This window comes from Pomacea canaliculata, linkage group LG2 (genome assembly GCF_003073045.1).
Source record: "Pomacea canaliculata isolate SZHN2017 linkage group LG2, ASM307304v1, whole genome shotgun sequence".
Classification (NCBI taxonomy): Eukaryota; Metazoa; Mollusca; class Gastropoda; order Architaenioglossa; family Ampullariidae; genus Pomacea; species Pomacea canaliculata.
The window spans coordinates 34,300,200-34,328,199 of record NC_037591.1 but is presented as its reverse complement, the minus strand read 5'-3'; the positions used below and the strand labels follow the sequence as shown (position 1 = coordinate 34,328,199).

Sequence of the window (28,000 nt, the reverse complement as noted above, 5' to 3'; positions counted from 1 at the left end):
GCAATAGAATTTAAAAAAAAATCATCAAACAATATAATTCAGCTCCATATTCGCTGGAGGATTTTACTTTTTTTGTGGGATTTTTTAACATTGTGGCCTTGACTTTTATCGAATTATTCAAGATGATGTGCTGCTGTGAAGTACAATTTCAGCTCAACTCCTGATGCTGGGTCAGGTGTCCTCGCCCCTCGTCGAGTGTTTGTTCCATTCGCGTTCGACGAGCGAAAAGGAAATTTGTTGAAGCCCTGTAATGGCCCGCACACTGTGTAAAAACTCATGAAGGTGCAGGCCATTCAACAGATACTTGCTTTGAAATTCTTTGAGAAGGTTTGTTTGATGCGGTGTGATGTGACTTCCAGAAATCCCTAAAGGATTCATTAGCAATATTAAAAACTTTTTTCGAAAAAAATGTTGCAACTGAAGCATTTTACATATTAAAAAGACACTGCAGAAATTCCAATAAATAATATAGATACAAAATAGAGTAAGTCAATTTAATTGTTACTCTTATATTCTTAAGATTTTAAAAATGACATTTAAATGACATTTTTTTTTCGAATCAAACTTAAGTTCTCATGCTTATCGGTTAAGACATGTTCTGTGTTTTTTTATCCAGCTTTACGTGACAGAGTAGACAGTCTAATAGCAAGGCAATGAAAACAGCCTCCTGTGACAGAGTATACAGTTATGACACAGGAGAGTAGACAGTTGAAAATGATAGACACGTCTGACAAGCGACTCACACATTAGCCTTGCAATAGACAATTATTTTGTATCTGTATATAACAATACAGTGGTTTCGTGAGAGAGAAATAGGTAACTGCAGCTTCTCCCCGTAGGGAAGATGGCAATCATCTATTCTGATGTCATGGAAAAAGAAAACAGGGGAGCTAAATTCATGAAAACAGTGATGTTCATCAGAGTAATACGTCTTCTTATTCCCATACAAGAAAATACAACGTGACAAGGTCTAAGTTTTTAGTCGAAGCATGTCACAAATGTTCTTGTCGATCTTGCTCTGGAATTTGAATAAGGGCCACAAACATCCAGAATAAAAATTTTTGGGGGAGAAGTTGCAACGGGAAATCACACCATACTGGTAATTAAGTGTATCACGCTCTTCATTTAATCTTAATGAAGTAGGTTAAATTTTTATTATGAAAATACGGCAAAAAACTAATTCTTTAAATTTCATCCCCAATTTACACAGAATAAAATACAAAGCCAGTCGTCTGCCAGAGCAGCTTTCAGAAGTGAAACTGAATATTTTTTAACTACTAAATGCTGTCTATGTTTTCCAACTTTCCACGTTCATGGAGGATCACGTAATGTTTGTTTTGCAAACAATGGACATTCGAGAAATGAAATAATCTTTACTGTTGGAAGAAAATCTCGAAAAAGGCATCTTTCCTTTACAAGGAAAATTTAAAAGTACTGAAGTGTGGTAGCCTTTGAAATTTAGAGCAAAGTCTTCGCATTTAAAACTGTCCAAAGCAGATCTTAGTATTTCATGACAGATTTCACTCATATGTGTACGTGTGTGTGTGTGTGTGTGTTGAATGGCAAACAGTTTCATAAATCATAGTAAACCTACATTTTTCTTAAAGTAAACAGTAAAAGCGTAAACATTCTTTTCAGTGTTCTCAGTAAAACCAAGAACGAAGTATAGGACCAGTCTGTTCTCAGTGAGCTATGTCGCAGAGAACATTCTCGTTTCTCATGAAGAATCACGAGGGCGTTCGCTCTCCACAAAGTCAACGAGACATTTCTCCCAGTCGCCCTCTTGTAAATCTGTTTCTCGAAACGTTCCTGCTAGCGCGAGCTTCAATGGAACGAAGAGTAACCCTGCCTGGACACGAGGGCGGGCCAGCCGGCGTGACCTTTTCCGAGCTCCCAGCCACTCCATCTGGACGGGAAGGGTCTGGCATTGTCCAGCGAAGTCCTCAAGGGCTTTGTGATCTCCATCACCAGCTTGTCTCCCACGTATTGACGCAGACGGTCCAGAGTGTCGCCGCTCGACTGCGAGCCAAAGCTGTGCGAGTGGAGGTACTTGTTACCACCTTTCATGAACCGCTTCTCCGCCGGCCATGGAACCACGCGTCCAGAAACTTCGTTGTCATCTCCGCTTTCTTTTGGCTCTGCGTTTATTAATAGCTGTCGGGATTGAAGATACGGAAAGATACCTTTCATGCCTCTCTTCCCTTGATGCAGTTCCAGAAAATACGGGTTCCGGCCTCTCAGGAATCGTTTTTCTCTTACAGTCTGGTCCTCATCATTTTCATCGACTAGACTTAGCTCTTGTGAGGTGGGTGGAGACTGCGGTTGATACAGGTCTGTTGCTTTAAAGCGTTTATCAGTATTGGATTCTTGTGAATTTCTAAAGTAACCACGACTGGCATGGGCATAAAGGTATGGATTGAAGCCCCTGAGAAAGCGTTTGCTGACTGCGTGGGACCCGAAGTCTAATTCCTGTCCATCATCATCATCAAGCAGAAGCAGACTTGGATCCCTTGCTATGTCCCAAGGGGCGCTAGCTTTCAATCGTTTTTGATAATGCCAGTTTAGAGGGTTGTATTTCTGGTTAGATGCAGTTCGGCTAGCATAGAGTTGGAGATATCTGTTGGGACCTTTCAGAAACCTCTTATCAAAGACGATGTCTTCACTCTCGCCATCCTCCGTGGGATTGATTCTCATTGGCATGCGGTTGGAATACATTGCCAAATAAGGATTCAAACCTTTCCTAAATCGTTTGTCTAACCGCATAGGTGTCACGTCTTCACTATCTTCGTCCTCATCATCTCCATTGCCATCACTATCCTCACTGTCGTCTGCTGGGTCTTGCTTTTCATTCTGATAATTATACTCGAACATTGGCATGTGAAGATTCATGGGATTGTAGGCATGTTTTTCAGGTACATTGTATGGCTGGGAAAAGTATGTTCTGTCGTATAAGTGAGACTGCCTACTGGGCCAGTACGGGTTAAAACCTCTCAACAAACGTTTCTTAGGGGCATTCAGCAAGTATGGCCTCAAGTAGGGATTCATTCCTCGCATAAACCGCTTGTCAACTGGAAATTCCAACTGGTCAGAAGAGTCAGTATAATCAGACTGTTCGGGGTAATCAGACAACTCAGAGTAATCGGCTAGGGGCAGCTCGTCTTCTGAGGAATCAACATGGCGGCGGAATCTCCGGTTGGCTGTATATTCCCTGACATGTTTAGCTGACGCTGCCAAGGAAGGTTCTGTGGGGAGGAGATGGCTCAGGTTCGCATCCGCGTCTCTCCTAACACGATCAGCGTCACTGCGGCGTTCAGAATCTCCCGGAGACCGGATCCCACCTGCATTTGTGTCCAAACTGCGTTCGTGTCCACGCGTCGTCTGCAACTGTTTGGAATGGTGGCGGCCATAATGGTAGCCATTGTCCTCGGGTGTTTTACCGCGGCCGGGCATGTCAGACCAAAGATCATTATCTTCTCTTTTTGACCGTCCTTCGCCACGATTAAAGTCCGTCTCAGACATGCCATCACGTGTAGTATCAGCTCTGTCAAAGCTGCCCTCGCTATTCGCATGACTCAACATTTGTGCGGGTTTAAGTTGACGGTATTTGGCCAGCATCTCCGAGAAGTCGTCAGATGCTTTGAGGAATCGCTTCTGACGGGGGTCTCTGTCGAGCGCAGGTATTATTTGATCTTTTGACCTGTCCTTGTCGAGTGCAGTGCCCATAAATTGATGCAGAAAATCGTTGCGACCTTTACGGAAACGTTTTCCGGTGGACAACTGGTCCGCGGCCCCAGGCGGCGCTGCCTGAGAGAAGAATGTTCCAGAAGTCTCTCGGATTTCATCCTCGCTAGGTATGGAAGCCTTGGAGCCTTCTCCCAACAACATGGAAGGTCTCAGAGTGGAATGACCGGTTCGGATGAGTTCAGACGCAGTATTGATGGTGGTGGCGGTCTCCCCCTCGTTGCCTGCGTGAAACACGGGCCCCGCGGCATGAACAGCACTAAGCTCACTGTCGTCAGACAGCCGTCGATGGTTCTGTAGACATATTAATGCATTATAAGTAGTGTATAACCCCTATGAACGACTTTGCAAGAAACAAGAGTAACACAAATATCCTTCTTAGGCTTCATTGAATACTGAATAAAATAGGACAAAGTGAAAATAATAAAACTCAATTCTCCTGTAGCAATTAGTAAGAGAAGAAAAGAGAGACAATTACAGAAATTTTATTGTCAACGACAAAGCTTTACGGACAAGATTACTAAGGAAATGAGTGTAGAAAAGACATCTGAGTCGGAAATTAAAGAAAAGGATGAACAAAACAAGCAAAGCTCGTCTGAAACACACATTTCGTGGTAGATTTGTCTACAGAAAAGGCCGAGCAAAATTTAAATGTAATGAAAACAAGGATAAGCCCGAAATACAAATAAAACACCGCTTGGAAATGTTGCGACATGTTGGTTCACTTGCAATTTTGCTTCAGGAAAAGTTCGTGTCCTTTTATGTCTTGTGAATGTAATGTCGACTGATGCGTTTTTCCTTAATCAGATTCGAACATTAACCTTTTTGTTTGCTGTTCAGGTGATAAATGTAAGTGAAAAACAACATCGCGGTGGTGCCTTCTGGCAGTAAATAAATAATGCGAGTCGAAAGGACTATTATTAAAGAGGAGTAAATGTAAAAATGGCGAATGGTGGTCAGACAATAAATAAAGCATAAATAAGACAACGGGCACAATAAATCTGTCATTTGAAAAGAGCAGTCGTGGTTTAAATATTCTGAATGTTTGAGAAGAATAAGAAACAACAGGAAGAATTGCGAGGCCAAGGGAAACAAAATGTTCAGAAAGGGGCTGATAATGAAGCGAGAGTAAGTCTGCAGTGATCGTCCTTTAGTAGTAACTTGTCCAGACATGCAAAGACTATTGAAAGACCATTAATAACATCAAAGATCGGATGATTACAAAATCGCTTGGACGTTTGCCGTGGAATGTGTCAACTGACTTCTGTTGAAGAAGTAGCAAAGGTTTGTAGAAAAAGCTGTTGCACTACGGATATGGTCACAGAACAGTTTCGACACCAGTCGCCTCTACATTTTCTTGGCATTGAGGAAAGATGAAAAGCCGCTTTCTGAGATGACTTCTAAATTTTCCCATGCGAACATTTCATTTCTTCGACCAATCTCCGCTCTAACTGCTGTCTAACAGAAGCCTTTCAAGGAGCTTAAGTCGCCTACACCATCCTACCATCCCCCATCGCTTCTCTGTCCACAACTTTTCTCTGATCGATGATGTGGGCACAAAATGTGTCAATCGACATATTCCACCCGCTTAACGATCTCAGTGGAGGTGTGAAACAGTTTCAGCCTCGAAACACCATAACAATGAAACTTGCAGCTTCAGGAAATCACACTAAGAATGAAAGTATAATGAAACAAGTAAAAACATATGGAGTGCAGGACAATGGAAGATATTGATTTTGACTAACTACATTGGGATGGTTGAGTTAATCATCCAATCGCAAGACATGTACAGTACTTTATATGTTATTGCATTCAAACGTTCTGTCTTTTGGTCTACCGACCTTACTTGCCCACCACACCCGTCTTATTACTTATTTATTGTTCCCCTCTGGAAACACAACAATAGGACTCATAAAACTAATAATAAACAAAACACATGGCAACTGGATTTCTTTTAAACAGTATCTGATTTCTTGGTTTATTTTATTTCACTCTGTGATTGGAAAAACACGATGGGGTTAATAAGCACAGCACACGGCAAACTGGATTTAGTTTCAGTAGCTGTTTGGTTTATTTAATTCTTAATGTAAATGGAAATGGAGGATATGGGGGATGAAAGTGAGAACTTTTTCCTTCCCGATGGAAATCTCAACGGAGATAAATCACATAGAGACTATCCTGACACGAGACATGAACAGATAACCTGTTGGTTCTCACAGTAGTGGTGACAAGTGTGACTTTGACTTGCAAGTAATGTTTGAAAGACTTACAAAAATAGCGGAGGTACAAAACAAAGATCTGAAAAGTGAACAGAAGAAAACAAAAAAGAAGAAAGAGGGGTCGGTGGTGGGGAAGGGAAGAAAAAAAAAGCTAATCAATGAATAGCGTGTTGGTTAAAAGGCTCGGCGTTCGTGGAGAGAGAGAGAGAGAGCAGCGAGTTCTCTTCCCTTTGTTTGCACTTCTCGCCGCACGAGGTTCTTGCATGAGCATGGCCTACCCTCGCCAGCAATATTTGCTACGTGTCACCTTTAGTCACTCCAAAGAAAAAAGTTTAGAGCGTCTGCCTCGTAATCAGGAACCGTCCGTGGGAGAGGATTATCGAACATTCGCGATTTACTGGTAAGCCTGGACAAGCAAAGTTGACAGGGAAGGTGGGTACACTTGGCTGCCACCCACCTACCCACGACTGGCGCAAGGCAGGAAGAAGCTTGTGTGCAGGGATAGCTTTTGTCACAGAGCATGGCTTTTAATTTGACTAATTTCGGGAATGATCGCTGATCATTCAGATGGCAAGAACGACAAAGCAAAGGAGGAATAATGTCAATACTTTACTTTACAACCTTTTGAAGACACATCTTTTAAAATATTACTCTGAATATTTAATTGATATTTACTATTTTTCTGGTGATTGTGTTATATGAATCATACTTTTCTTTTGAGGACAGAGTTCATATGAGGACACGAAGATCTGGAATCATTTCGTTGTCTGTCCTCGTTCTTGGATGTCATTAGGTCTTCACCTCATTGCGCAGGTTTGTTTTCCCATGTGGACAATAAATACGCTTTACATGTTTATCCTTGTTCAGTAATACGTTTTCTTCGTTTAAAGTGACAGTTATCCAGCATTACAAAAATCAAAGGCTAATGTAACACATAGCGATTGTTTTGTTAAGAAACAAAAAACTGCGACAAAAATCGACATTTTCCAGGTAAAATTGCCTTCATGTCCACAGCCTTGAATAGAAAAAAAGAAGAGAATCAATTTTGCAATTAATCCCTGAATGAAAAACCATCCGCCTTCTCCATTCTCTCATCCCACTGGTCTTGGCGAAGGTTTGTTTAAACAGCGATACTGTCCGTTAACAGGCGGAGCTTCTGTGATCCGCGACACGATGGCCAACCTATCTGCTATCTGGGATTACAATGTTGGCGGATATGAGAAGAATTCTCTGCCTAAAGATTTCTGCAGTAATGAGAAATCGGAACAGAGAAGCGGAGTAAACGGGGAAACTAATTACCTTCGTAGAAATGAGATCCAGAAAAATGCGAAAGTTACGTCCCTGTAGACAACGGCTGGTGGCATTGCTTTGCACGAGGACCTGCCTTCTCGAGGTCGTGGGTCAATGGTAACTCAAGTTTGGTGGTGGTAATGGTGGTAGTTTGTGAGAACATTAAAGGTGAGAGTTTAGCTTTAATACGCGGTGGTGGTGGTCGTTGTAAGATCGTTTAAGGGAATGGATGGGAGTGAACGTTTAAAATTTAATGTAGCCATGGAAACAGTACAGCAGTTGGGAATGATTGTACAGTCACAAAGCAGTACAATCATGTGAACAACTATTGCAGGCGTTAGTAAAGTTAGCACAGTCTTGAGAACAGTTTAGTCAGAAGAATATCAGAGTAGAGGACTAAGGAAGTCGTGACGAAGAACAATCCAAAAGTCAGTGCAGCATTGAGAACACTTGGTTCAGACATTAGAAAAGTTAGTACAATTATGAGAAACAATAGATAATAGAAATAATGTTTTCACTCGTTATAAATGTGAGGACAATCATGAAAAAGTGGGATGGCGGTGTTAAGAATGTGTCAACAAACTCTGGCTTCTTAACAACACAACAGAGAAGGAAGAACTAACAGTGAAACTGAATGGAGGGAAGGGGTCAATGTGATGCTAAATGAGATCGACAAACACTACAACCACCACTATTTCAAAACAAATTTAGCAAAAAGGATAAATTACCGGGTGAAACCTTGAAAAATATTTTCGCATAAAAGTATCGACAAATTATGCCAAAGACGAGAGTGGAAGCCACATAATATCTGCTTGACTTTTTGTGTCATTCACACGAATGGAAATAAAGAAAAAAGCCCAAGAAGATCTGATTCAGGAAATAATTTTAAAGAGGAAGACCCAAGTCGCCATAAAGTGGAAAACTGTTAAAGGACTCCTGGGTGCAAATATCTTTTCTGATTAGATAAAGCTCGGTACAGCATCTAGTTTCCTAAAATCCGGGTGAATAGTCCCGCTTCTGCTCCTGAGATATTCACCCACAAACAATACCATGCAGAAAAAAAGTTCCAACCACGACACCATGTTTTTACACAGATACTAATTAACATATCTTCACAGCTCTCCTCCCATGGCTGAGTCTTTTATGGAACCATATCCTTGTACAATCTTCATCCTTGCATGGGGAAGTGTGTAGGCGGATGTGTCGAGAATAAAAGATTCATTTCCCACAGATTTTTGGAATAGTATATTGCTCTGAACTTTACCCATTAGAAACAATTGCAGTCAACTAGTTCTTTAAGTTTGTTAGCGGTGAAGACAGCGAAAGAAAAGTATGGACAAAACATGAGCTTTAAAGACAGAGGTCAAAAGAGAAATGGGACAGCATTATCTGCGGGATAATTGTTCTTAAGAAGAGAAGAAGAAAACAATTCATCTTTTCGACACAATGCATATTTCGTAACATATTGTATGCACCATCTACATGGGGTAATGTTTCAAAAAATGAAATGATTCCGAAATACGAAGAAAGAGAAATAAAAACAACTTCTCAAAGCCATTTAACACGATCTTCCCAACAATAAAGACTTAAAATTGAAGAAACTCTAGAAGAGAAGCATTCTCAACAAAAGATATCATGCAAGAGATGGAAATTCCTTACATATTATCTTACCTGTAATCTAACACTTTAATTAAGATTAATTAAAAAAATAAAGCTAACGTTGCACCTAATGGCAGTCCCTACAGAATCCTGGGAAGACATCAGTGCAGGATGAGCTTGTTTGATCATCATGTGGTGGCCTTATTACCACAGAGAGTTGTGCCCATGATATCAAAGTCTAGAAGCTAACATCACAGGAAATACTACACCTTACATGCGAGCATAGAGATGTGACATGGAGTATAGCTACTTTATAATGTATACTTTCTTCCGCCGCAGATGAAAGTTTCGCCCAGAGTATCACCTCCTCCCCTTGGGCGGGTACGAGGAAGCGCGGATACTGTTCCAGAAGAAGAGCGAAGAAGAAAACACATCTTGTAAGGTCCTTGATGACACAAACTCGAGGGAGCTCGATGAGTACATGTTGAATTGCGTCTTAGAGATACAATAGGTGATAAGGTAGAAAAGAAAAAAAAAGAATGAAAGCGCAGAAAGAAAGAAAAAAAAAAAGAAAAAAAGCAAGAAAGAAAGAGATAAAATAAATAATAAAGAAGAAAGCAATAGAACCATACAAACACCCTGTCAGACAAGCGAAAGAAAGATAGAGAGCCGGTAGGAGGGAAAAAAGGAAAAAAATCACTAACACAGGGAATTGCTTACTGTTGTGGATAAAACTGCTCGACATTTGTTTCAAAAAACTCGCAAGTTTTTCCAGCAGCTTCTGGAAAAAAAAAAATTAGATTTGTGCACAGCTGTCCAAAAATGTCAAAACAGCCCCCAAGGGTGAAAACAGATTTTTCATCTGTCCACAGCCCCAACATTGCAGCGACCTTACAGACAGTGAGTGGTGAGTCTGTTGTCTAGATGAACCAGTCGATGACACTTCCATTTCATTAATTGAACGCTTGGTCAAGCCACAGAAGTGTTTATGGCCAGTCATTAACCTTTTGTCAACCAGATAATACTGTGGTTACAAAGGGCAACATTCTTCCCTCGCTAGCTCCTCAATTGACGGAGGACAGAAAGGAAGAACAAACGGAGGAGGAGAGAGAACGAAACGGAGAAAGAGAACTGAAGTGAAAACTCTTAAATGTGCTCCTATTATCTTTATCACTTTCCACGTAGCCCTACCTGTGATTTCTTCCAGAGCAGTAACAAAAGAGAGCTTAGTCGGAAGAATAAACCCAGGAGATTTTACGATTTCTACTTTTTGGCCTGGTAGTACCATCTAAGTGCTACTGAAGTAACCCTTCCACCTTTCTAATGACCATGATTTTCGTTTTTTTAGAACTTTCAGGGCGAGGTCTTTGGAAACACATTTAACATTTTTAAAAGCTGTTTTGAAGTCCTACTGGAATAACAGATTGAAAGAAAGGAAAATAGACTAACATTGAGCAAATATTAATGACTGTAATGACATACAACAATCTTTTTGGTGCATTTTTCAGGTCCAGTTGTCTTTCTTCATGTAATTACAACCAGCACATCTGTTTAGTATAGCCAAATATAATATCTTGTTTACTCATGATGAATTTCTCAAATTTTAGAATTTTTACTTCATAATTACACCGTATTAATTTATTGTAATATCTTTGAATAATTCATTAAAAATGAATTAAACATTTTGCACTCGCTACGAGCGTTCTTATCTACTATTTACCATTTTTAAAGTAATAATTTTGTTGTTCTTGTGTTGAAATCATTATTGTTTTTATTTCAGTATTTTGGCTTCACAAAGCACTAATTGTGGTATGATGTAGTTACTGAGACTGTGACAAAGAACTACGAATGCAATTGTACAAAAAGCAAAGGTCGAGATTCTCCGCGATCTGCCTCAATTAAAAGTTTGAATACAGAGGCTGGAGGATAAACAATAGAATGATAACAAAGCAGAACTCATTATCAACAGCTTTTACGACAGCAACTAATGCTGCACGACTGCAAAAATCGAAGCTTAGAATAGACCGGAAATGAAAATGATAGCTGGAAGGAAGGAAGGAAGGAATAAGATGAGTGAGTGAGCACGAAAGAGCGAGAAAATTAGAGTGCATGTCGTGGGTGTTGTGCACGTGCGAGCGTGCGAGTCTGTGTGTTTGCGTGGTTGTGTGTGTGGGCGCGAGGGCCTGTGTGGGGAGGGTGTGTGTATGGAAGGGAGAGGCGAGGGTCTGTGTGTGTGTGGGGAGCTCCTGTGTGTGTGGAGGGAATGTGTGTGTGGACAAAGAGAGTGAGAGAGGGCCTCGAGGGCAGGACTCAAAGCCGTTTTATGTCACGAGGTGAAAAGTCCTCTCCAAGAGTTTTCGCCAGAATAATTTGACTCACCAGAGCTCGTGGCTTCCTTCCGAGGCTTGTAGTCTCTTGTGATTGCAGCAATTTAGATCTATCATTTGCCGAGTGTCAAGCCACTTTCTGCAGGCTGTTCTGTCCACATTTCGGAGTGGACCTCAAATTGGCCAGAAACCCTACAATGCCGCGCTTCCTCCGCTGCTACATCAGGAGCAATGCAAAGAACACTTCAGTTTCCATACCAGTTCTTTAGTTTAAAACCTGACTTGAAAACGCAATGAATCGTTTTGCATGTTATTGTTGCTGCTGATGCTGCTGGCGATGATGATGATGATGATGATGAGGAGGAGAGGGCGGCGGAGGAGAAGGATTGTAATGATGATCGCGGGTACGCTTCTTCTCTGTTGCAAAATGTCATTAATGTCTCCTTACAAATATTATTATACACATTTTTCACACTTCTTCATAAAAGATTTGCAGCTGCTTATATGAAGATACACGTCATCAAATACAAAAAAATTCTTAAATCACCTTGGGACATAAAATGAAGCTAGAGCTTGGAAGTTATTTACTGCGATAAGTAAGCAGACTAAACATAACCATTCAGCTTTTTCATTGATTGTTGCCTTGACAACAGTTACCGCAACAAATGATTTTGACCGTTGTCAAGGTTTGAAAATTCAAATCACGTGAACAGAAGGCGACTGTTCACCTTTATAAAGCTAGCTTCACCCATCTCAGACAGCTTTCCCTAGTGAAATTATTCTCATAGCCTGTTCAATATTTCTTTTCTTAGGTGTTTGCCATAACAGGTCCTTTTCTGGAAAGGAAGCCAAGAGGATGTTTTGACCACAATCTGTGCATGAAGCTTGCTACGGACTTTTTTCGTCCAAGATGGTGCCAGTAATCTCCAGGCAGTGATTAGACTCTATGGGCGTTACATCGACAGAAAGGAAATAGAAAAGTTCCTGCAACCTGACCCAAGAGAGCTTATTTCGGACCAAGTAAAGAGATCGGACAAAGACACGCAATAGCTTCCCTTGAGGTGATGTCCGTCTTCATTATCGTGCATACAAAGTCACGGTTTTTAATTACCAGTCTCGGCCAGTCAAACACAAGGCACGCACGCAGTCTTCAATTAATGCTTCTGCTTGAAAAGGGAAAGATTCAGTTAATTTCCTGTAAGCCAAGTAAACAAATTTGAGAGAAATTCCGGTCTTTAAAAAGAAACTGGCTTGAGAGAGCCTCTTAGGTGAAATAACATTCCATTTTTTTTTTCGTATGAAGCCAGATTTTGTTCGCAGCGGAAATACAAAGCTTATTATCTTAAAAAGAACAAAGTTTCCGGATAATAATGTTATCCAAACGATAAAAAATATTCCGTCAGAATCTCAGATAACGATTTCACAAAAATATGGCACGTGACACAAAATTTTCGTAAATTTGCTTGACCACAAATATTGTATTTCTGATACTATTATCTTTTATCTTAAGAAATCCGTGTTCTTTACGATTGTTGTTGAGCAATGCAGTAATGATAATATAATGTTTGTTCATCCATGTAACTCGGTTTCTTTGTGGGAGACTGGGTTTGAAGGCAAGTAGACGAATTTAAAAGTACTTTGGGTTCAAAGCCAAGGAGTCACAAACAGATGCCGTCCCCTGTGGAACGAGTCTCCAGTCGGGTGGCGAGGGTCTTTGAAAGTCTTGCTAGCCAGCTATGTCAACATGAATAAACAGTCTCGTTATAGAAAGTAATTACAAACAGTGTTAGAACTTCGTGGTTTTTTTTTCTAATTCGATGGATAGTCTGTAGGGGAACCGAGTCTCAAAAGAAAGTCTGTTTCTTAGAAGTCCAGCTCTTTGCAAGAAGTGATTCAAACTCCCAGAATATACCTTCATGGTTATTTTACCAACTTTATTTCTTTTAGCAGGAAACATGAAACTAACTCTTTTGCCAATCATTGGGTTTAGAAAGAGAGACAGTATAACGAAAATAAGGACGAAAAGTAAAATCAGACAAACTACCCTCCCTGCAAAAAATAAAAAAAAACAAACAAACAAACCGCTAAGTAAAAATCTGAAGGGAAACCAAAAAAGAAAAAAAAAAAAATGAAGGAACTTCTACTCTTCATAATCGCCCAGCTTGTATTGAAGTCAAGTCACTGAATTTTGTTAATACATAATTTTCCGCTGCGGTACATCCATGTGTTCTATCATCAAAGGCAATATGGTAAAGCGGCCTCACGCGTGTCTGGAGCAATCCGCATCGAATATGGCAGAATTATACAGTTTGTTATCACAAAGCACAGATGATGAAAGTTGGAGGCCAGGGAACGTGTCTAGCAAGTGCAATACTCCCTGCCTTCCACACGAATCATTTCCCCCCAATCCACCCGGTAATGCAAAGCCACAGAATAAAACGGTGTGTGTGCGTGCGTGCACGCGCGAGGATGAGCTGAAAGAACAGACAAAACGATAGCGTGACGAGTGAGGACTTTCGCCATTTTTGCCGAAATGTGTCATTAAAACAAGTGATGAGTCCTTGGTTGCACAGTTGCTGATTTGCCGCTGCTGACAGTTGCCGGAAAGTTTTGACCTCTAGTCCATTCATCGAATACGAACGCCGAGGTATTATTTGAAACACATGTATACAGAGTTTTTAGAAAAACAACAAGAAAACAGAATTTTATCCTAAAGTCAAGAATATAATAAAGACCTCGCAATATTTTCAGAAACAGATTGCAAAGCTGTTCCAATTTAGGGATTACAATATTGTCTTGTTGCTGTGGAGGGATGTAAAGGATACAGTTCCAGACAAACAGTAGCTGATGAAATAATATTGTCAAGCCCCTTACTGAAAGCAGGTTTAATGAAAGCATACCGCTACTAAGTAAATGATATACCTGCATTACTACAGAGGGAAGCGGGGATGGACAAATCACAACATTTTTTTTTTGGTTTGCTTTCTTTTTAAATTCATTGCTTTCTTCATTTCTATCTTGCTTGAACAGCAAAATTTTGTTTTAACGAAAATCTGTCCAAACGAGAAACCGAGTTCACACGAGTTATTTGAAAACACATGTACACTAATTATCAGTTGAGCTCAAAATGGTCTTAGGACTCTTACATTTTACATACAACACGAGACAGAGTGAAGGAGAAGTTGCCTTCCAGACTTCATCAATTTTGCATTGAAGAGTTCCTTGCCGGCGACTTTGGCGAGGTGATAATATGTCTCGGGAGGGTCATAGGAATTAGCACATGCGCACAACAACGAGCTTACGATTGACGCATTCGCCTTGCCCTTTGACATTTGCGTCACGATGCCGAGAAGATTCCGACCATCAGAAAGTTACGTGCCTAATAGCAGAGGTCATCAGAAGGAGGTTCGCTTGTAATCAGTTTGAGGTGAATAAGGACAGGGTGACATTTGTTCGTGGTTTGCTCATCTGAGACAAGAAGAGAGAGAGAGAGAAATAAAGATCGAGGTAGATAAAGGAAGAAATAGTGAAAGAGAGTTAAAGAGAGAGAGAGAAAGCGAACAAACAAACAGAAGGAAACTTTTCCGTACTTTATCCATTAGTTTGAATTTTTTGGTGTAACAGACAAAACATAAAAAAGTCTTGTTGGCTTTTTTTTCAATTTTTTCTCATAATCCTGGTGCTTTGCTTACTTTTGAACCCAGGAAATTTTAATATTGCAACTCTTTTCTTTAGTAAGCTTTTTTTTTAACCCACAAAGCTGGCATTCCACGCTAGATGACACGACACATCCTCCTCCTCCTCCTCCTCCTCCTCCTCCTCATCATCATCATCATCATCATCATCATCATCATCATCATCATCATCATCAAGAGCTGCACACCAAGAACTACAAACAAACCAAAGTCGTCTATGCAAGAAACTCAAATGTCAGCAAATAGATTACCCTATGGTATAAACCCCATAAACTAATGACATGAAATAATAATGAAAGCAGACGACCAAAGGACAGTCTACACATTGTGTGAATGTCGGCCCACAATTTGTGTGAATTCGATTTTCCTCCGTGGATATTTAAATCCCGGCGTGTCCTAGTTTCTTTGCTGGTCCAGATGAAGTCCAAATCCTTTTGACCAAAGTCAGATTATGCCAGCACAAATGTTTTCAGACCAGAATCTTCTCCAAAAATTGAGTTAGTCGTCCCCCGAGAGAAAAATTATTGCTTTAGGTGTATTGCATTGTGCGATAAAGACACTCCAAAAAAGAAATACAAAAATGCTGGACAACCGAGCTTAGACGGTTTAAAATACATTAACAGCAGGGGAAGTGCCTGAGATTACTGTGACAAAAGCTGCTGTTTTCTCACCATGAAAGGCATTTAAGTTGCTAGGCTAAAAAGACATTTGTAAATGTCAAAAAATGGAGGCGGGAGAAATGGGGGAAGGAGGACAACAGCACTTTTGGCCAGCAATCGATCGTCAGCTGGTTCGAATCTTCACCTTTCTGTCTATGTCGTAAAACAATCGTAAGAATAACAAGTAACACGTGTTCTGGTTTAGCAAACATGTTCTACGTGTGGGCAAGTACAGCAAACACTTTGGCAAGTACAATTAGGGTAATTTATATTTCATGAATTCACATCGATGGCATGCAAAAGAAGAAGAGATAAATCCATTTGACCTGGACTCTCCAGAGGCCATGAGTATCCACAGAAAGCAACGTGCCAGAAATTAATTTCAAGAAGATGGGGGCAGCACTCAGCATAATAACCATTAGGAAGTGGCGGTAAGCCAAGCTTGTCCTCTTCACAAAGGACCAATCAGTCACCTAGCGATTTAGGAGATAACAACTCTGTCATATCCTCAGGGTCAGAAAGCAAGACGCCTTCAGGATAATCCATGTCATTTGGGAAAAAGATTTTTTATGCTTTTTTCTCCACTTTAATTGATTATTGCAAGTGGTTTTGGTGTCATTAGAGGAAACTGTGGCAGATCAGTGACATGACCAGTCCAAAGTAATTTTTAGTGGCCAAAATAATAGACCAACCACTATCACAAAGTAGGAAGGAAAATGACAAAACATTTTTGTTATCTGAGTGGGAAAGTTGGTTCCATATTCAGTTGCGAAATGATTTATCAGTCTTTGACCAGGTGAGAATTTTCAGCAAGGTATGAGCGGCGCTGGGTTCTGTTAGTCTTCTTCATGTTGGTACATGTCCATGTTCTTAAAGAACAATTAAAAACATTAAAAGTCCTCGAAGCTTTTCTCTCTCCTGACTTTTCCACACATATCTGCCACCATGTTAAGCACTTGCTGATTAAAGGAAATTTCATCAGAAGCATCATCTTCTTTACTTTTTTGAAGCCAATAGACACTAATGCCATGTTTTGTGAAGTGCGTTATGTTAGTATTTAATTTGTTGTTAATAAACTTACTAAGCTACATGTATTCCAAAACACTTTAAATTTTCGTTCCATTGATGAAGTTTTCCTTTTGATGTCAGAGATCATTTCTTTAATTTTTTAAAATATTTATGCTTACATTTTTTTTTCATCAGTAGCTAAAGTTTCGGGCGTGTCGGAAGTGGTGCCGAAATCTTAAAGATTTTGCAGGGAAGTAGTGTCGGCGTATTTAATAAAAAGACTGCAGGGTCCACTTCATCATTCTCTAACCCATCCACTACACCCACACCCTCTTCAAGAAAGGAGGTACATGTAAGTCAGTAAGAAACTGCCTTTCTCGGCAGAAAGCTAATCAGTGGCTAAGTGCAATATCGTCTTGCGGCCATCTCACCAGGGCTTTCCGAAACCTTTCTGCCATGAGGCTACAGCCTTTGATGATACTTCAGTCTTGAAACATCCGTCAGGGGGAGATAAGTACAGGCGTGGAAGAGAGAGAGAGAAGGAGGGGAAATGTGGGATGGGAAGTAACGGTCTTGTCTCTGTACAATGTACAGCTTGAGTGAAGGTGAGAATACTTTGTCTCGAGTATAATCACCGAGGCTCAGTCGTGGCAATAAGTGAGGGAGGCTGACCCTGGAGCAGTAGTTCTAATTCAGAGGTTAACATTACCATTGTGTATGGTCTTCATGGGGACAGAGCTGTAGGTATTGACGGGAGGTATATCAAGCCCTGGTTTATTAATTGTGGTGGTGTAGGGAAGGGGGAGGAGGGAATGAGAAGAAGAAAAGAGAATACCAACATTTGATCGTAAGAAAGTGCCCATGTAGGCAGAGGTCAAGACCATGACCCTGCTTTTCCATTGGTTAAAGCCTTGACAATGCCAGAGTCGCCATCTACACGTTAAATATTGTGTTTAGTTATTGTTAATCATTGATTAGTACCAAGAATCTCCTAGCACAGTTCTTCAGTCTGCTAAAGAGGAGTAAAGATAAAGAAATGCACACACACGCTCACGCAAGCCATCGCAAGACAAGACATAACGAAGAAGGAAAAGAAAACTTAAAACATGTCCTGGAAAGGTCGGAGCGATAGCAAGCTCCAATTACGAAAAGAGTAAACGAGAAATAAAATGTCAATATAGTTCAAAAGTTAAGAATGAAGGCAACATGAACAGGAAAACCTTAAAGAGTAAAGAATAGCCTCATTTGTTGCCTTGGTAACAGCTTTTGTTGAGCTAAAAGCAATCACAGCACTTTTCCCCGTTCAGGTAGAAAAGAAACCCGTTAGAATAAGTAAAACTGTGAAGAATAAATAAACCAACATTGTTAAACTGTAATGAATTCATCATAAAGACTCATTCAAGAATTTAGCATGCGGCTTTCAAGGTAAAGAGACTAGTACCTATGTGTCCTCCAAAACATTCACATCTGAACACGTAGTCAGTCGGGTATGGTCATCCACTACCGTCATCAGATCGTAAGTCCAGAATGGCCATAAAGATACTTGAGGATATCATCACCAAGTCTGGCCAACTTTCTTGGTTATACTACCTTCTCTGAGATATGCCTAACTCTAAAATTTCTATTTTGTGTGATTCTTCATTAAAAAAAATATTTTACAGAGCAAAGTAAACACAAAAACCAAATTTAATACGTAAGTATAGACAAAATTGAAATAAATTCAAGATGAAGGTATTTGTAGTCTCAAACATATCAACAGAGAAATAACCAGGAGTGGAATTGCCAGCACCAGACCAATATTTCATCTCCTTTTCCCTTCTTTCATCTGATATTCAGTTTCTGGTGGTCTTCACACGAGGGCGATAACTCACAGCGGAAGCACGGCGCCCGGCAAACACAAAGTCCGGTGGACCACTTGATGACAACGAGGACCTCAACACATCAACATTTATTTTGTCACCCGCGCCATTGACCCCGTCTCCGACCCTCGCGTGGAGACAAGTCGGCAAAATATTTGTCAGTCTATCATTGTGTTCATTCTTTGTGACTGTTGGCCGTTGAGCGAGAATCGGTGTACAGTCCTATAACCTAGAGACCGTTTTTTCTTTTTTTATTTTGTTGAAGTTTTCACCTTTTATTCTTGCTTTATGGTCTTATTGTTTATTTACCATTCTGAGGCCGGTCAGTCCCGCTGTCAGTCAGCTAACCTGGCAATATTTTCTGAGCAATTTAATTTACCTGTCGGCATCCAACTTGTCCGACTGTACACCGGCTCATGCTTAATTAAAAATGGCCAATGGCAATACAGAATCACAACCTCACATTTTCTCTCTTGTTCTCTGTGTTTGTCTGTCTGTTTACCGCTGTAATTATGCATCCATTCCAATCTGTTTCACACACATGCATGCATGACTGGCTACCTTCACACCGTAGGTTCTAGTTCTCTTACACCCGAGTGCCAGCCGAGTCTGATTTCTATTGTGGACAGCCAGGTACAGGTTACAGGTGACAGGATGCGGGAGGAGGTGAGTAGGGGGATAACTACACGTTGAATCGTTATCGCAGTCGTTTCTGCTTTTATGAATGGCATCGACTTCCACGAGATTTTATCCGCGATGATGAAATTTGATACTGTTGTTGCTGTAATTTCCGATAAAGAGTGGAAAGAAAAAAATCAAGAATGATATAAGAGCAGAACACATTGCCAAGGGAGTCAGTATTCAGTGAATACACTGGCAAGTACTTAATATTGAAAAATCCGCTCTTAAAAACATTTACATACCCATGTAAGAAAACGACATACAATCAATAAAGAAATGGAAAACTTAAAAAATAAGTTAAAATAAAGTTTTTCATCATACTTAGGTATAATTATAGAAAGATTGGGGAAAAAAGATGAAGGGGTAGAGGATGTGAAGAAAAGAAAAAAATGAAAAGCTGGAAGAGAGAAGAGGAGAGGTAGAGAGAGATAAAAAAGAGTAGTGGGAAAGAAAAGAAAATAAAGAGAGGAAAAGAGAGGGAAGCATGGAAGAGCATGATCAGAAGTAGAAAATCAAAGGTGTATTCACAGGTCCCCAAGCAACATTCGCTCGTTGCCTCCCCGTGTTTACCTCGCAGCAGGAAGCCATGGCGCCAGGTATTAAGAGCTGTTCATCTTCTGATGGCCGCGAGATGAAGGATACCTACCAACAAAGCAGTCTCTGTGTGGACCAAGCAAAATTTGATGTGCAATTCCGCTGTAGGAATTAGCACAAAAAATGGGTTTTCATCTTTTCTGATGGAAGTTTTAATTTCTTCTGGTTTCTGAATTTATGACTCTTACAAGTTGTGGACTTTGTGATGTCAAATAGAAATATTGTAGGCTGGAGAAGACAGATACATCACTAGAAATTTTCATTATTAACAAAAACATTTGTGATCTGAGACACCAAGGCACTCTGGGAAAGATTTGAAAGTGCTTTGTGGCTATTTTAAATAGATTATATTGAAAACTACTGTTGATTGTGCGATGAGACTATTTTTCAGATGGAAATAAACAGCGAGGAGATATTCACAGCCTATTTTTGTTATAATAACTCGGATTTTGAATAATTTTATTTTTTCTATGGCATCAATGCAAATAGGATGAATTTGAAAGTTACAAGATTAATCTGCAGGACGAGAAACACGCCACAAAAAGTGATTCGAGTTATTTTTGTACAGGTGTTTATTCGGAAAAAAATTGATAATTTTTAGGATGGAAGTTGTAATGTCATAAACAGAGCAGCTCAAAGTTTTAAAGTAAAAATGAATTAACCAATGTATCGAAATGATAAGAGAAACGGCTAGTAAATGACTAGTAACCCTAAAACTACATAAAATTCACCAGAAGAGAGTAAGGGTAGAAATGCTATTAATCATGAAGTTACCCAGTAAACCAAAGGGTAACATAATTGTGGTCCATTCCACAGTCAACCTGAAGTAGAAAGTACCAAGTAAATTCACAGATAAGCCGGAATGGTAAGAGAAACTAACAAAAAAACAACCGACAAATTCACTGATCAACCTGAACGGTAAGAGAACCAGGATGACAGTCTTTAACAAAAATAATAAACAGCAACAATTAGGAAAAAAAACCCCCAAAGGTTTCCTGGCTTCTCTTCACATCGATATCATATCATTTCAACATATTTTGATTGAATCTAGCACAAGTTAACAATATCTGAAAGCATACCCGTGCATATTCACGAGCACACCCACACACATTCACTTACGCACGTACAGACAGACATACACTTTTATGATATCATGTCTTATGGATAATTTCAAACTCAACAAGATTAAGCGGGATTGCAGAAAGTTTTCTTTTACTATTGTTTTCACCGACAAGAGGCTCTTTGTACTGTCAGACACGTGATCTCGATCTGCTTATAGATAGTATGAAAGCACATGTACATGCGTGAGTATATGGGGGGGGAGGATTTGGTGTTTTACGCCGTGTCAGCAGCTAAGGCTATATTACGGCAAGCAGCCAGCCCTGTAAACAGATGCCACGTGCAGAGAAAGAACAGATTGCCCGAGACGAGAAATGAACTCAGGGCAGCCAACCTTCACTGTATTGGTGACAGGCGCTAACAGCGCTAACCGTTGCGCCACCGGGCCGCTCTGCGTGAGTATATGAGAGACAGACAGAAACATAGGAGATGATAAGAAAAAGGAATAAGAGAAAGAAAAGAAGACAGAAAAAATAAACAAAGATAAAGTGATAACAAAGAAGAAGAGAAATAGTAGGACAAGGAGGAGTTCCAGCTGCAGCATTAAATTACTATTACAATACTAGAATTTTATTTAAAACTGATAAATTAGTAATAAACTGCTAATAAACTACTATAAAAGACAAGAAGAGCAAATCAGAACGAGCTCCTGATCACACTAGCATGTGTGTGTGTGTGTGTGTGTTAGTGTGTGTGTGAGAGAGAAAGAAAAAAAAAAGAAAGAGAGAGACAGAGTGGATGACATGTGAAGCATTGCAGGAAGTTGCAGGCAACCGTCCGTGTATTGTAGTGAGCGGCGCCTAGAGACTAGGCATCTGATTTCTCTTGCGATTGCAGCCGATGACAGATTCGATCAATCTGGCGATGTTGTCTCTCAAGGAAACAGAATACTGCAGGCGGGTAGGAGAAGGGAGTGGGGTGGAAAGACAATTTTCAGGAGCTGTAACTCTGCTCATGAGATAACGGCTCGTGCGTATTAAGAACGAAATAAATAACATTGAAAAAAAAAAAAATGAAGGTCTGATCATTTCCAGCCTAGCATCTGAAAAATTTACCGATGGCATCAAGACATGCCAACACCGAATTAAAGAGCCATGCAGATTTTTCAGGTTGCAGAAATGCATTCAAGGGAAATAAATCCCACGACAGTTCAACTTTCAAGGCAGAAAAAAAAACTGGAGAAATGGGAAAAGGAAGACGATAAGACATAATAAAGAAGAAGAAGAAGATGATGATGATGATGATGATGATGATGATGACGACGACGACGACGACGACGAATAAGGACGAAGAGGAAAAGGGAGAAGGAGGTGGAGAATAAAGTGGAACAGAAAACCTCCCACAGAAGCAACAGCAAGTCCAACCTCTAAAAAGTCAGCAAAAGGCAGAAAAAAATGCGAAATAACCGACAAGAATGTTGACCATCAACGCGCAGGTAACTACTTTGGAACGAACGTATCACCCTGCCGCGGCAACGACAACTGTTGATAATTAGTGTGAACAGTAATAACAGCTAAACACCATTCGTTGACAACAACAATAATACTAATAATACAGAATACCTGTGCACTGCTGAACTGAGAGGCGAGCAACCACGCCACCAGGGTAGTCATCAGCCCTTGCCAGCGCATCATCATTGTTCAGGTGTCCGGTAACTTAGCCCTCGCGACGTCTCATTAACCACAGCGCTGTCGTGGATACTGATGATGATGATGGTGACGATGATCCGTGTGTCAGAGCGGGCGAGGTGAGGTGGCGGTGGCACCTGGGTGATGCTGGCCTGGCAATGGCCAGAGCGCGCTACTGATGCCCTCTTTTGAGTCCTCGTAGTGCTGCATGCTCCCGACATGCATCTGTGGCCCGAGCGCCGGGATTGGCTGGGGGCGACCAAAGAGAAACTATCATGGCCACCACCACGTACGTCGCATGCATGCACGCGCATCGCACGTGAGCTACACACCGGGAGGGAGGGTTGCTGACGCTTACGTGTGTGAGAAAGGACGCCATGACAGTCGGAGGAGACGGACTGTACGGTGATTGTGAAATACGTGAATGAACCCCTCCTTCATATAGTATAGGTGCTGTGTGTGTGTGTGTGAGAGAAAAGTGAAGAGAGAAAGACAGAACGAAAGAGTAAGCGAGATAAGCACACTCTGATATTTTCGTTTTGTCAATATCTGTATCTCGTATGTATGCAAGCACATGCGTTCATTTATATACATCTGTAGACATAATCACATCAGCTGAGAGAAGGATTACTTGTAGAGAACATCTTGGAAAAGAAACTGGTTTTTGAGGAGCAGCCTGAGGAAAATAGGCTTATCTGATCTTCTTTATTCCTCTTGAAAACTGCTCTACACCGGTCGCTTTTAACTACAGCTGACAAACGACTTATTAAGTGTGGGACTTCCTTTTTTTCACATTTGCCCATTCAGTCATAATAATTCATATCTGTCCGTATGCGATTAGATTGTTCGTCAAATTCCTCGAAAGCCTTGTCTCTTTAAAAACATGGTTGCACTCTTCTCATACTGTAGTAACATGAGTGAACATTACTCTGACTTTCTAACTTAAATTACAGCAAACACTTTCATACTCGACTACTGTTTTGTCAAGCTTGCAAGCCCCCCCCCCTCTTCCCAAAAAAACAAAACAAAACAAAACCCAACCAAAAACAAACAACCGAAAATCAACAACAACAAAAAACCCAACAAAAAACCAAACAAAACAAAGCAAATAACAAACAAACAAAAAAACCCAACAAAAAACAAAAACAAGAACGAAACAAAACAAAACCAAAAACATAAAAAACAACCCCTCCAAAAAATCAAACAAACAAAACAAAAAACCAAAACCAAAAACAAAACACCCCCCCAAAAAAAACAAAAACCAAACAAACAAACAAAACAAAACCAAACACTGAATCCCGAGTGGCAAGTAAGAAGCAGAAAGTGCACCGAAATTAATAAAAAATGCAATGGACAGCAAGAACTCAGATGCCTACAGGGTTGATGCTGATTAAAAACGGAGAAGAATGTTATTTGTTTCATCTTGATGTGACATTTAGCCAAAGCAGTTGCAGGGTAATGGCGACATTCGATTCTGAACAGATTATTCATACTCTGGAATTATTTCTTCATCAGGCTAACGAACAATCGACGATTTATTTCATTTCGTCAACAGAAGCTGCAGTCACCCAGAGAAAACGAACAGGTCTGATATGAGATTGAATACTGAGACCAGTTTGCAGAAGCAGGTGGGGACAGTCACGTGTTCGTTTCTAAATCAGTTAAAGTGATGCTACATGATACAAGTAGCAGTGAACAGGTTATAAGGCCGCCAAACATCATTACTGAGGTAAAGTGACTCCCAGGTGGCTTTGAAAAATTTTTTAAATAGGAGCATTAGAGTTTTTTTTTTTTTAAAAAAAAGTAATATCCACACCACAATTTGTATCAATACACGTCTGTGATCCACACCACACAATCGCACTCATTAAGTTTGTTTGTCTGATTGGCTATACTGGCTTATGAAATCTGTGTTTCCTCTGGTATAAATCCCCTTTCATCCACAAAACTGTTACCAGAGGTTGCTGATGATCTGGAAAGAATTATGTTACCTACAGCATTGCAATGGACACATATTAAAACAGTTTTATTGTTGTTTAGCTTGTAGTCAGAGAAGCGAGGAGCAGGTATTGTTGTCGTCATCAATCGCTGGAATACTTCACTGCAAGACTGTGTTGAATGTTTGTATTTGAGAGGATAGGTTGAGTTGACCCGAGGACAACTTAAGTGCAGATGCACTATCAATAATGCAGTTGATGATGATGATGATGATGATGATGATGATGATGATGATGATGATGATGATGATGTGTGTGTGTATTTGTGTATTGTCTCTGCCTATCGTCTGTTTCTAGCCACCCATTCAAAAATTCATTCTTTTTTGAATTTGTGTTTCGTATATACATCTGCCAGTCCGATGTTTCTGTTCGTCATTCATTCATTTATTCATTCATCTTCTTTCTACCCGTTTAGATGGCGCTGCCTACCTGACTAAAGAGAACCTCACCCATTTCGAGCCGTCTCCCAGCCTTCATCTCCATTGAGGGTATCGTCTTCACCTGTTGACAATTCCAAGCAAACATGAACTTCCATTTGGGCCCAGTTCAAAACACTTTATTGACTCAGCATAACAAAAAACACTTTATTTACTCAGTGATAACAATCAAATGTCGGTAAACCTGCCGACTGTAAACAGATTTATAACCAGCCTTTAGCTCTGGCCTGATTGAATCCAATCCATCCACTTATCTCTTTCAACGCCTCCGAACGATATTTGTTTACAAACTGGCCTGATGACAATGCTTATTTCTGGATGTTTAACGAGGAAACAACAAAATACTATAAAATCCTTGTATTGAGCACACTGCGAGTATCATGCACACAAACGCGCGCGCTTACACACACACAGGCAAAGAAAAAGGAAACGATAACAACAATTTGTTATTAACGATCGTGATAAAAGAAACAGAACATGCTTTTCTACTTCTTCCTAAAAAAAGGTAGAGTAGGCTGAACTATTAGGTTTCTGTAATGACTGAGAAAGTTGCTATTACGATATAAAAAGCAATGATATAAAAGGAGAAAGTGATGGTTAAAATATGTATGGAGAGAGAGAGAGAGAGAGAGAGAGAGAGAGAGAGAGAGAGAGAGAGAGAGAGAGAGAATAAAGCAAAGAACTGAGTAGAAGCTACAGACTAAAACACGAAAGCCCTCAGAAACAAAGCATCCGATGTTACACCTGTCTGACATCACTTGCTGAGGATGGAGGGAAGGAATTGTGGAGTGAATGCAGTAGCAGACCTCGTCTTTAAGATACGACATTGCATGATAACCGTCCATCGACAGAACGGTGACTAGACCCACACTAGACACCGACTAGACCCAGGCAAGACACTAACAAGACATGGATTGAGGCTCTGACTAGATCCTAGATACCGACTAGACACAGACTAGGCACTAACTAGGCAAATCCAGACTAGACAGGACAAAGCCAGCATTAGACACGGACACAATCCAGGTTAGTGTCAGAGTTCATGGACAAACTAGACAAATACTAGACTCAATGTGAGTCCAAGCTAAATCCAGACCATGGACGTGTATAGGTGGACTGCTGTCTGTCTGCCAAGACCAACGCTTAGTCTCTTGCGAAGTTCTCCGCGGTTAGTCTCGGCGAGCCTAAACAAAAAATGTGACTAAACCGGAAGCTTTGTAGTCTCATGCCTCGTTTTAGTAGTTAACTGGCAAAAATCGTCAGCCAGCAGTCCAGTAATACAAGCTCGTGCCCAGACTATACACGGCGACACATACATAATTCAGTAAAGAAACAATAAAAAAAAATGAACTCAAGGTTTTGCGATTTCAGAAGTTTGAACTTATTTGAACATACTTTTCGTAGTTTTCTGTCGTGTGGCTTCAAGGTTCTTGGCTTTATGAAGGATGGCTCTTCAGTGCAACACCGGAAGATTAAGTTAGTGGACGCTAACTTTCAACAGACTTTCTTTCATGTCTTCACAATGTTATCTTTTTGGATATCTTAATCTATTTCTTGATGTCCTTTCGTGGAAGGTCTTTGAGACACGGTTCATGGGTGCAAGCTGCTCAGGACTGGGTTCTGGCATTCGTCTTTTCAGGGTTTACTTGGTCTCCATTAAACATCTACCTGGAGTAACGTTTCCTTCGCTTGAATAAATAAACCTCTCAAAATCAATCAAGCAAATAAGAAGTCTGAAAAATGCCGTTGTCTATGCAAACAATCCAGAAAAAGCACAATATTTGGGACATTTTATTCCTGTTATCATGTCATAATACGTCTTTTTAAAGTAATTTGAAAAGATTTCTTTTTAATTAAGAAGTCAAGTTGCCGTGAAAGCAATTTAGAATAATTGAGTGTTTTTACTGTGTTCTCTTCATTTCTCCTTCCAGAATTTACCTCAAAAATTCACTTACATCGACTGCCCACACAGCTCATCGACTTCTCTAAAAATAACACATTTAAGAATTCTCGCGTGAGAGCAGTTTGACAGCTCTTTACTTAAAAGCGCTTTTCCAAGTCGGATCATCTATTAGTGGTGTCCTCGAGGTCCATGCAGATGGCCAAAAACCTTTGATTGCTTCACTGCGTGTGAGTCTAATAACCTGTTTATTCCGCTTCCGACTATGTATCCTCAAAGAAAAAAGAAAGAAAGAAGGAAAGGAAGAAGCTTGCGATAATATCGTAAAATATAGAGAAAACTGCTGCCTCTAGTGACAGCCAATAGCTGAAGAGTTCTGCATATAGAACAAGAAGATATCTTCTGCATGCAGGAATTCAATTTTTTTTTTTGGACCTTGCATCACTCTTGACCCTGGATGTCCTTTTCCAAGTCGATTCTCACCAATAAAACGATCGAAGGATTGTCGTGTCTTCGGCAAAGTAAGCCTCTGAGATTAAGAATCTCTATAGTTATTCACGAGCGCCATCCCTCTAATACATTCTTCTGCAAATTAATCAAAACAAACCCAGAAAACAATTTTTTTAAGAATTATATTTACATACTCACATCAGTACATGATATGAACTCCTCTATTCTTCAGAAGCATACGATTTGGCATTGAATCCATTAACTTTGAGAAGTGGTGTTGGATTTTAGGATATTTGTATCACACTTTTATTACTACCTGAAAGATTCCCCATGGTAGTGCAGTTCAGTCCATCAAGGGGCTGCTTGCAAACAGACCACAAGTTCTCAGTGGGTTAAAGATCAGGAGAGTTTCCAGGCCTTGACAAAATTTCTTGACTTCTCTTTCAGTATGACATGGGGCCGGATTTTGTTGCCAGATCCGTCAGGGAATAACCTGTTCAGGTCTGGAACAGTCTTTTTGCTGAGTAGTTCCATGTATTGCTTGGAGAGCATCATGTCATTGACTGAGTGCAAGGAACCAACATCATAAGACCCAAAACATTCCTAAAACATCTTTTGCGGGTGTTGCACGTGGGTCAATGAGGGCATTCCTTAGCTTTTCATCGGGTAACCTCCGACCGGAATGACCTCGCTGACCCTGGACGAAGAAATAAACTTAATTACTGAAAACAACCATTATACAGGCTTCCAGTGTCCAGTCCTTGTAATTCAATCCTCATTTGTAACGACTTTCATCGCTT

At 40.3% G+C, this 28,000-nt stretch overlaps 1 protein-coding gene across 2 annotated transcripts; it reads right to left on the bottom strand.

Annotated features, from left to right (window-relative positions):
* Positions 1-43: 43 nt before the first annotated feature.
* Positions 44-22,875, bottom strand: LOC112557219. Of its 2 annotated transcripts, XM_025226948.1 has the most exons (3): positions 22,354-22,875; positions 3,843-4,035; positions 44-3,764 (listed from the first exon to the last, which is right to left on the bottom strand). In XM_025226948.1, exons 1-3 carry the CDS (start codon positions 22,426-22,428, stop codon positions 1,825-1,827), a joined length of 2,208 nt encoding a protein of 735 aa, XP_025082733.1. In that variant the 5' UTR covers positions 22,429-22,875; the 3' UTR covers positions 44-1,824. The 2 variants fall into 2 exon arrangements, with proteins under 2 accessions (XP_025082733.1, XP_025082732.1); XM_025226947.1 differs by having other exon boundaries at positions 44-4,035.
* Between the last annotated feature and the right edge of the window lie 5,125 nt (positions 22,876-28,000).